We start from the raw sequence: 10,586 nt of genomic DNA on the forward strand, positions 1-10,586 counted from the left end.
CACCGGGGGGGTCGTTCTCTCGCGCACGCGCACTCCAAACGGGAGGGGCGTGAAGGGGGTGGGGCTCTGGAGTCCTCTCGGGTGGCGCTTGAGTCTCGCGCTCTGCGTGAGAGGATTGACGCATGCGCAGTATTTTTCCAAGCGCGCGCGGCCGACTTGACAGGGCTTTTACGCTCATGCGTGGTGAGCACGTGCCTTTCGGCGCATGCGTAAGACGTCCTCCTGCAGGGGGCGGACCTCCCGGCACAAGCGTCACGCCGCCGCGTCCGCTGTTAGCTGGGGGCCGTCCGGCCGCGCAGTGCAATGTGGGAGTGATTAAGGAAGTAAAATGGCGGATCTGGCGAACGAAGGTACGGGGGGATGCAGTTGGGGGCGGGGATGCAGGCGGCGGCGGGGAGCTGGCGGGGGCTGCATGGGCGGCGGGGTTGTGCCGGGCTGCTCTAGCCCGGGTGCCGCTGGCCGAAGGCTGCTGGGCGTGGACCCGCCCTTGAGAGCTTCCCCCTCCCCGCGGCCTCGCCGAGCCCCGGCTCCTGTGGAGGGAGCGGCTGGACAAAGGAAGAAGAGCGACCCCCGTCCCCGCACCCCTTGGGCTAACTCTGCTTAGGCTTGGCTCTGCTGTTGCCCACCGTGAGGCGAGGCCAGCGGCCGGGGCGTGGGCCTGGCCCTGTACGGGGAGTACCCCCGGAGGGCCGGAGTGCCGGGTGTGGCAGTTGGCTGGGGGGATGGCCGAGAGATGAGACAGGCCTGGGGGAGGTGGAACATACACCTTTTCCGTCCTCTCTGCTGCCAGCCGGGTCATACGAACATTACAGCCAAGCGCAGTAAGATGCCTGGTTCCTTCCCTCCCCAGGTGTAGGTGCAGCAATCTCCAGTCTGTTACTTAACTGCAAATAATAATCTGTTAGGATGAATCTGTTCTATTTATAGATCACATACCTGTCTGCTTTCAGAAACTAAACAGGCGTGCATCTTTTGTTCACTAGAAATTAGTCTTGTTCATGGTGAAATGGAGTCAAAAAAGCAGGCGATTGCTTCTCATCTAGTTGTCCTCTTTACAAAAAATGTGCAAAATCACTTAAATTGCAGCAGAGGAGATTTAGATCAAATCTCAGGAGAAGAAAACAATCCTTATCTTCTCTAGCAAACTGCCTTACACAAGTCACAGAGCCTCTTTGGAGGTTCCCTAGAAGAGACTGGATAGGCATCTCTCATGGGTGGCTTTAGGAAAAGGAAATTCTGCCATATATGCAGAGAATTGGACTAGGTAAGCCACAAAATCCCCTGTAAGTGTGTGATTTTGATCTCTCTTCTCTCTTGCCAGGTCGTCATTAAGTGCCTTTTCATACTGTCTCCCTTTCCTTGCTGTTTGGGGAGCAAGCTGTCAAGCTACTGTCTCTTGATATGTCTATAGCAGTGCTTTAAAATCCCCATTTGGCTCCTGTTGGTGACAGTGCTGTCCCCAATTACCTCTAATAATGTGAGAAGAAATATACCCTGTTGAATTAGGGAAAACATAAGAAATCTTTTCATTAAGTTTTAAGCTTATGTAAGTAAAAGAATTGGGTGTACATCTTCCTCTCCAATTTTTTGGGAAGCATGTGCATGCATTAGTGTACATAACCAGGATGAAATGTATAGAAAAATGTGTCATAACTTAAATATAATTTGGTGCCATTTTGCCTAAGGTAAGCCTGTACAATTTCTGCTAAAGTTGGCCTAGAAGATGAAATTATTTAAGGATGGTGTGGGGGTTTGCCTACCTTTGTATGGAGCATGGTCTTCATCTGGGTTCCTAGGCACTTGTTGCAGTGACAGGGCCTTGATAGTGTCCTTGTGTCTCCTGCTTTTTAAGTCTGTCACGCTGTAGGTGGTTTTCATTATTTTGGTTTTGTGCCTTATAGATGTGATGGGAGGGTGTGGAGGGGGAATGATTTTAGGAATTTAGGGTTCAGTAGTTGCCTCCAAATACAAGGGCCTGGATTTGATGGCCTGGAGGCCTGTTTCAATCCAAAGTTCCTACTCCATTTTGCATTATTTCCCATCATCTCCTTGGCCCCTCTGTCCTTCAGTTCACTTTACCATACGAGCATGTTCTGGCCTTTCATTTAAATTCCCTGATTCCCACTTTCTTCTCTGTTTGAAATTTAGAGCTCGTGTTAATCTCTGGTTTCATCCAAGACCTACAAATTAACTTCTTCCCCTTATTCTGCTGAAACTATTTTTGGACTAACTTCATTCCAGCTAAATCTCAAACATGACTTTACCCCCTTCTTAACCTGTCAGCAATTACAAGGCAGTTGATCTCTCTCTCTCTCACTCTCAGCTCCATTGACTTCTATCTCCCTGATATTTGCCTCATTTTCCTGCTATACTAATTGCTTCTTCAGCATGTCCTTTGAAAACTTGCTTCAGTTGCCCTCCAGCTTTCCACTTACATTGCCTTTGTCCTTGTTCCCTTTTCCTCTCTGCCTCTGTATATGGACTCTGGGTAGCATTATCTTGTAAACAGAAATTTGCACGCAGTTTCTATGCTGATGACTCCCAGTTTAAGACTAATTCCCTTCTTTCCAAATTAAAATCTTGGTCTGCCTTGCTAACCTTTCCCTTTTTGGATACCTGTTTGTTCAATATTGCTAAATGCAAGCACCTTAATCTCCCTACTTGGTCTACAGTACCTTTTTCTCAGTCACTGTAAGGAACAACACTGTCACACCTGTCACTCAAACCTGTAATGTAAGTGTTTTCACTGACAAAAACCTTTCGAGGTAAACACATCCTTGCTATATCTACAGTCATCACAGTATGTCTATGTTATGATACCTTATTCTCCAAGTCAAGCAATATGCTGGTGAGGCTTCTCTTGCCTCAGAAAACAAGATCTTAAGCAGCTGCTAAGGATGAACCTGGAGAGCCATTATTAGTCCATTTCTGGGTTTGGAGCGTGTGAATAAGCAGTGGGGGACAAAGGAAAAGCTTAAAGAGCATTCTGGTTATGAGAATCCAAACCTTTGGGGTTCTGTTATGAGAGACTGCAGTCTTCATATATCCCTGGCCCTGAGGGCAATTTCAGTCTTGTGCTGCCCATATATATTCTGTATACTACAAAGTTTATTCTTTTGTCCTCTTGCTTTGACCATGATGTGTCTCTGAATCCTTCTAGTGCAGGAGTGGGCAAAATATGGGGCTTTGTCCAGCCTGTGGTGGGTCTCCTTGGTCCCTCTTGGCCTAGGCACTGCCTGGCTGTGGCATGTTCTGCCCCCTGGGCATGCAGCGGGGCTGGGGTGGGTCTGCAGCTGGACTGCCTTTGTAAACAGTCCAGGCAGCGGCAGCTCCTTCTGGCTGGTGCCCGCGCTGGTCCCAGGTCTGTGGTAGTGCAGCCCTGAACTGGCATGCCTTGTGCTTGCGCCAGACTCACCTGTCCAGGCTCAGCAGCAGTGGCAGCTGCTGGGCAGGAACTGTTGGTTGTGGCAGGGGGAAAATGGCCCCTCCCTCTCACCACTGCTGGGCAGTTCTTGGTGTAGCCACTCCGAGCCTGTGCTGTGCCAGGCTGCCCTCTGGCTGCTCTGCACTGACACTGCTGCTACACTGGGCAGCCCAGAGTGATGGTAGTGGAACTGCAGGGCAGCCTGGCATGGCACGGGCTCTGGATGTCTGCACCAAGAACTACCCGGCAGCGGTGAGAGGGAGGGGCTGCTGAGCCTGAACGGGTGAGTCTGGAGCAGGCATGGGGCATTCTGGGTTGGGTCTGTGTGTGTGGGTCCCTGCTGGTATTGTGGGGCTGGGGTCAACAGCCAGGGCAGCCAGAAAGAGCTGCCCCAGCCCCGCTGCGTGGCCAAGGGGCAGCAGGATTTGCCATGTCTGGGCAGTGCAGAGGAGGTGGAGGTATGGGGTGGCCTGGGGCTATATGCTGTTGGTAGTGGCAGGGAGGTACTGCAAGGTATGTGGGCTTCAGGCTGTTGCAGGGCAGGGGCAAGTGCTGATCTGCTCGTGGGGGGCACATGCGGAGGGGCTCCCATGCAACCACATCCTCCCCAACATACAGTCACACGCACCTAACCCCCTACAAACCCCACATCCCCACACACATCTGTGTGCCTCTGGGGGGAGCCCCGCTCACTGCTACATGCACTTATCCCACCACACACGCACCCACAAACACCCCCAGCCTCCTGCCCTCTCCCCTGCAGCCCCCCAAACCTCATACCCACCCATGTCCACACATCCCTTTACACTCTCCCCCATACCCCACAACGCATGCACACAGCCCCCCACAATGCTTCCATCATTCATGTTCTTCAGTTTCCTCCTTAAGCTCATTTCTTTTAGATGAGCATGGATTTGTAGATATTTATCAAGCAACATGCTCCATAATTATTGTCAGATGCTTCAGGTAGGCTTTTTTGGCAAAAATGTGGAACACTAGTTTTTAAAGTTAATAACGGTCTTGTTTCAATTTTTTCAGTGGTTTTTTTTTTTTCCTTGTTTTCTTTTTTTAATGTAGGACTTGACCTACCTTAAAGTTATCTGATATTTTTTTCTTTTTGGGTAGGGGAGGGGAGCTGTTAGAATAATGAATGTTCTGAAATCTATATTTGTTTACAAAAGAATCCTCAAATACTTCATTATTTTATTATTCAGATATTTAAGAGACAACTTTTGTAGGACTTAACACCAGCATTTTATTTTTTTTTCATGCCGAGTTTTTACCAGTTAACTCTAAAGTGAAGTCAGACTGAATACTTCTGTTTTTGGAGATGCACTAATAACCCAGCCTGGCATTCCATGAAGACATGTTCTGTTTACAAGCATGAGATTCCTTAAATATTTGCAAGTATTTCTAGGGTCTCTTTAAAGAACACTTTCAAATTGCTATTTTGTCTAACTTGTTTACTGTACTTTAAAAAAGAAAGTAACAGTGACCATAGTTTCCCCTTTTTTCTCACCCTTTATCTGCTGAAAATAAACCTTCTTTTTCCCTCCTGTCTTGTCACATTTGTTTCCTTTGAAGTACCTGTGTCTTGAGTGGAAAACATGATTCCTTTCTATTTGTTAGTGATGAAAGGGCACAGAAGCTGAAGGTGCTAGTTTCCATTAGCAAGATAACCTATTATATCCTTGCATGTGGATATTAGAACTGTAGTTCTCTTTCTCTTTTTATGTTTTAAAAAAAATGTCTTTATGTTCAGTAGCCCAAGGGGAATATGTAGAGGATGAAAGACATGCAAAGAACTACCAGTCTTTCTTTCTAAGATGTTGCCTAAACAGTGCTTAAACTACGTAGAAATATGTATGGAAGAAGTCCAGGCTTAAGGGTTCCATCAGTGACTTCATCACTTACACTTTGAAAAGTCCAACAGCAAGGTGCTAGGATAGGTCCTAATTTATTCTCTCTGCTCAAGGGATCTCTATTTTGTGTCAGTTGCTGTCTGGTAGATATCTGAAAAACTTTTTGTTTCATCTTCTCTCTAGGTACTGGAAAATGAAAGGAAGTTTACTTTTTATTCTCTTTACCATCTCATGATGCTAGGATAAGAGACAAGCACACCTCTATCTCCCATCCTCCCTACTTTTTGTATTGCAGCTCTCCCTGAACAGCTGTAGTATTTGCTGCTGCTTACTGTTTTGTTTTTTGTTTTGTTTTGTTTTTAAAAACAAAACAGTAACCCTGTGAAATTTGTGCCGTTCTTGGCTATAGGTTCTGGAACTTGGTATGTTGACACTGGGCCATATTTAGAAGGCCAACTTTGCAGCCATAAGGACTAGAAGCTTTGAGATTTAACTTCTACTCTTAGGTCTTCATGGAGAGGCTTAAGCTTCTGACATACAAATTCCCCCCCCCAAGTCCCAGTGTTCCACCTGAAGAAGATCCCGTTGTGCTTGAAAGCTTGTGAGGTATAGTTGGTCTAATAAGGGTTTTTGTTTTGGCAATATCTTTTATTTTCCCCCTAAATTGGAAGTGATTTAAAGGGAACTGACCAGGTTAATTTTGTTTCCATTCAGGGAATAGGTAAGGTATCCCTTAGGAAAAAGACAAAAATATTTCCAAGTGTTTGAGGAGGCAATACAAAGAGCAGATTTAAAAATGTATGTAGTTTATGAAATACCATAGTTTCCTGAATACATTGTGCCCCATACCTGCTTTGTTTTTGAAAGACAGAATGGAAGGAAAAAAAGTTTATTGTAAATAAACTGAGTGGCAGTAGGTAGGGAGTAATGCTTGCTGCTGTTCTGCTCCCTGGCACACACCAGTTTCCATCAGCTGTTTTTTGGGTGTGGAGGGAAAAGGTGTTGAATGCATGAAAATATGGCACTATTCTTTCAGGTAGTGATGATTGTCTCGTGACATTGCAGAGTTGCAGTCCGGCAGCCTGTATGTATGCAATTATTTAAACTTCTCAGAGCTCTTTGTTTTTGTAATTATTGTGTTAAAGTATTCAATTAACTAATTTCTGACTAGCTGAAGCCTTCCTCCCCCTTAATGAGCAATGGCCAACAATCTCCTTGGCTGTTGCAGATTTTATTTGCATTTCTGTAAACTAACCATCTTGATCTTCATAGGATGCAGTTTAAAGCAGGGGGTGGCAGTTTACAACCTGCATTCTGGATTCAGCCCATGAAGCCGTTTGATTCTGGCCCATGGACATGAGACTTTGGTGGCACTTGCCATGGAGGGAAGTGTTGTAAATGGATACTAAGTACATTTTTTAATAATTTCTGTAAAAGCCGCTGCTTTAAACTAGAGGTACGCTGATATGTTGGTTCGTATCATATTGGCACCGATAAAAGGAAAATCGGCATTATCAGCAGTTGGCTTTTTTGGCTAATGTGGCCAATAATGTCGCTGATTTTAAATGCTGCGCGGATGTGCACAGCTACAGCACTTGTGCAGCCAGCCTCATAACTTGGAAAGCAGCATCTGGTGGGGGGATGGAAGGGGTGTGGGGGGTGTGTGCGGATTGAGGCCCTGCAGTGAGGGAGGGAGTAGGGTTGGGGCAGGCACTGCCCAGCCAGGGTAGGGTGCAGGACAGCTGTGAGAGGCTTATCCAAGGAGTGCAGGGAGGGGGCGTGGCTCTTCCCTCTGTGTGCACCACTGTGAAATGCATGGGGGGCATGTGCCCGCTGGATGTGTGTGGGGTGTGGGCTGGGCCTGGGGATAGCGCCAGGCTCTTCCTGGGGTGGGGGCGCTGGGCTTGGGGTGGGAGGCAGCAGTGCTGGGAGGGGAGGCTACGGTGAATTCTGGGGTGGCCGCTGCCTGCTCCCCAGCCTCGGCCCAACCCCCTGCCAGGAAGAGTCCGGCATCACTCCCAGGCCTAGCCTGCAGCGGCAGCCCGCCCTTGCTTTGTGCACAAATCTGGGGGGCACATGCCCCCTCATTCATTCTGCAGGTGTGTCCACCATGGCGGGAGCCACCCCTTCCTTCCCTGCGCTTCCTGGATAAGCTTCTTGTGGTTCTGTCCTGTGCCCCACCCCAGCTGGGCAGTGCCTGCCCCTGCTCCTGCCCCAGCCTCACTCTCTCCCTCACCACAGAGGCCTCAATCTGAACCTCCCTCCCCACCCTCCAAACAGACTTACCAGCTGGATGCTGCTCTCCAAGCTGTGGGGTTGCATATGGGCAGTCGGATCAATATCAGCCAATACGGTGTGTTGTTAATTTACCATCAGTATCTACCTAAAAATTTTTTTGTCAGTGGACCCCAATTTCTAATCCATAGATTGGAAATAAATAGACACAAATTAGAAAAATAAATTGTAGCCAGCAGGTTTCTTTTTTTCCATATCCATGTACTTTCATTCCTTTTAAAAATCTTTGTGGTGGTATATTGTTTACAGCGGAGTTTCACGAAAGGGTCAGATGAGAAAAAGGGGTAAAATGTCACACCTGTTCCACTGCCTTTTTAAGTACACATATGCAAGTTGACTATATTTTTGACGGTCCTAGTGGAAATTGTCGGTGACCTACAATCCTTTCTGAAGAAACGGTATCACTAATATTAGGATCAACACTTGTTTTCTTTTAGTTTTGTCGCTTCTCATGCCTCCAGTCCTATGTCATGTTTTGTCCTGTCCTCTTCCTGTTTGTCTTCCTTTATTCAGATTTTTTGTTTTGGGTTTTTTGTATGTTTTCATTTCTGTATTATTTTGTCCTGTCTTTGTTCAAAAGCAGTGGCTCTGAAAAGTGCTTAGGATTATAGAGCTTCCAGTATGATGCAGTGACAAAAGGGCTAGTGTAAGTAGTGAGAGGGTGCAGGGAGCTGATTTACCTCTGCGCATGGCATGAGTGAAATTGGATATGATTCTGATGTCAATATTTTTTAAGGAATGCTGAAAAAATGCAGCGGGTAGAATAAATAACTGGCAAAAATACTCAGTAGCTGAAGAAAAATGCCTAGTTTTGCCAAAAAAAGATTGAGAGATGACTTTATTATAGCATGTGAGTGCCTTCACAGAAAATACCAGTGAAGAAAGGCATCCTAAGAACCATTGTTCTTAAAATATGCAAGTGCAAATAAAGTAATGTCTAATTTCCAATTGGGTGATAAAAGAACGTTCTGCAAAATGTAATGGTGGATTCTTCATCTTTTTGATGTGTTCAGGATAGATACCATCTTACAAGATGGGTATATTTTAGTCAAATATGGATTTTTGGCTCAATGCAGGGATAACTTAATAGACTATGGCAGTGGTCTCTAAAGTGGGGTGCACGCATCCCAGGAGGTGCGCGAGACGATCCATTGGGGTGCGGGAAGAAAATATTAGAACTTCTATTTAGATGTATATTTATACAAATATACATATATTGGGGGTGCGTGCTCAAAAATTTTTTACTGATAGTGGTGCACAATCAAAAAAGTTTGGAGACCACTGGCCTATGGTAAAAAGCGGGGTGAGTCTAGATCACATAATTTGTCCTCCTGGCCCTAAACTGAGGCTGTTCTACCCTCCCTGCAATTCTCTCTTTCTTTCAGTGTACCCTCTTGAATTTTGTAACAAATAAAGCGGGGGACCAAAGGCAACCTACATTAAATTGCTGTTGGTCATATACTGCCTGAGAGATGTCTAGGCTATTTATTTAAGTACTATGCAACTGTGTGGTTAAAAGTTATATCACATTGCATACTTAGAGGTCCATGGAACTTCATGGAACTTTTTAGTTCTGACACTTAATTTTTTTACCCACAGTTTTGCTGTGGAATTGGAATGTTACTTCAATATGGTTGTAGGAGGGCAGGGTTGCATTGTGTACTCTCTCTTCCCACCCCCCTGCTTAACTGGCTCCTGAGTCTTCCTTTCTCCTTCATCTGCCATGCCTTTGATTCTTGGCATTAATTGGATGTTGAGAGATGACCTAAGGTTTTGGGGCTCACTTATCTTGTTCCTTGACCTCTATCTTCCAGTTGTCCATAGACCTAGGAGTTTTAGAGTGTGTCTGACTCCATCTAGGCACCTGTAGCCTAAGGGCCTAAATTCACGGCCTCTGACCTCCCCTACAGACATGCATGCCTTGTAGGTGTTACCGATGAGTCATCTTCCTGGGCTCTTGGCCCCTGTGCCCTTGCTGGGGCTTCCACCTGACTGGTGTCCTCTTCTTTCTTTTAGCTGGGCCTCTCCGTCAGGTCCGTTACCATGGGGCCTGCGCCTCAGAGGGGCTGCCTTGTTGCGTTCCCTGTAACTCACTAACCTGTTCTCTGCCCTGTTCTGGCAACGCTGTAGCTTGCTCCCTGCCCCCAGCAGGCTCAAGCCTCTCATGCATCTCTGGCACTCTGGGAGCTCCTGACTTTCCTTATAGTCCCAAACCACTGGTCCAAACTGACAGTCAGGTTGATAACCTGAACTTACCCAGAGAGGGTCATACTTAGTTGAGTCTTACTGAAATGGTGTACTATCCCCCTTTAGAAGAGCTGCCTGCTCAGCGAAGGCAGTAATGCTGAGTGGTTGGTTCAAGCCAGCCAACTCCTCCCCTCTGAGTAATTGTCACTTCCACTGGACAGCTCACCACCTGGTTTTCATACCACACTGGTCCTGGGGGAGAGAGCTGTTGCCTGGGCTGCTTGGGTTTCAGTCTCTCCCTCCTGGAGAGACTATGCTTTCTCCCAGTGTCTCCTTCAGTGACTGTTCCATTTGTGAGATGCCACTCTTCCTCTGCCGTCTCCACGCTTCCCAGCATGTTTATCTGGGCCTTCCACTGTCTGCTGGCTGGCAGGTGTTAGCTTTTCTGCTTTCAAGTCCCTTGCCTGCCCTTGAGTTCCCAGTTCTTATTTGGGCTGCTGGTTTCTTCATGTAGTTGCCCTTTTTGCTTCCACAGCATAGCAGGAGTCTCCACCCCCAATTTAGCTATTTTTTAATCTTTTGTCATGGGCTATGATGATATACCACTGCCAGAGCCATGGAGTGAGGTGTGGACCACAAATCAACCCCTCATGGGCTGCTAGTTCCACAGCACTGCTTTTAAAATATGAGTGTAGATATAAAGGAAACACTTCAAGGATTGGAATAACTGGTTCTTGAGGTACTTTTCAATGGTCCTTTTTGTTTAAAAAAAAAAAAAAAAAAAAGTTATTCAAACAAATTTAATAATCTCCTGTGGA

The 10,586-nt window shown here is 46.5% G+C and overlaps 1 protein-coding gene across 3 annotated transcripts in view; it reads left to right on the top strand.

Annotated features, from left to right (window-relative positions):
- The first annotated feature begins 250 nt into the window (after nt 1–250).
- Nucleotides 251–10,586, top strand: part of RANBP3 (RAN binding protein 3) — a 174,979-nt gene continuing 164,643 nt past the window's right edge. For 2 of the 3 annotated variants that reach the window (XM_019513204.1, XM_019513205.1), the window contains exon 1: nt 251–350. In XM_019513204.1, the coding sequence (XP_019368749.1) occupies nt 329–350 (22 nt within the window). In that variant the 5' untranslated portion in view covers nt 251–328. The remainder of the gene's footprint in view (nt 351–10,586) is intronic. The other variant, XM_019513206.1, reaches the window with a different exon arrangement.

The sequence above is a fragment of the Gavialis gangeticus genome, unplaced genomic scaffold, assembly GCF_001723915.1.
Source record: "Gavialis gangeticus isolate Ggan-Ray unplaced genomic scaffold, GavGan_comp1, whole genome shotgun sequence".
Classification (NCBI taxonomy): domain Eukaryota; kingdom Metazoa; phylum Chordata; order Crocodylia; family Gavialidae; genus Gavialis; species Gavialis gangeticus.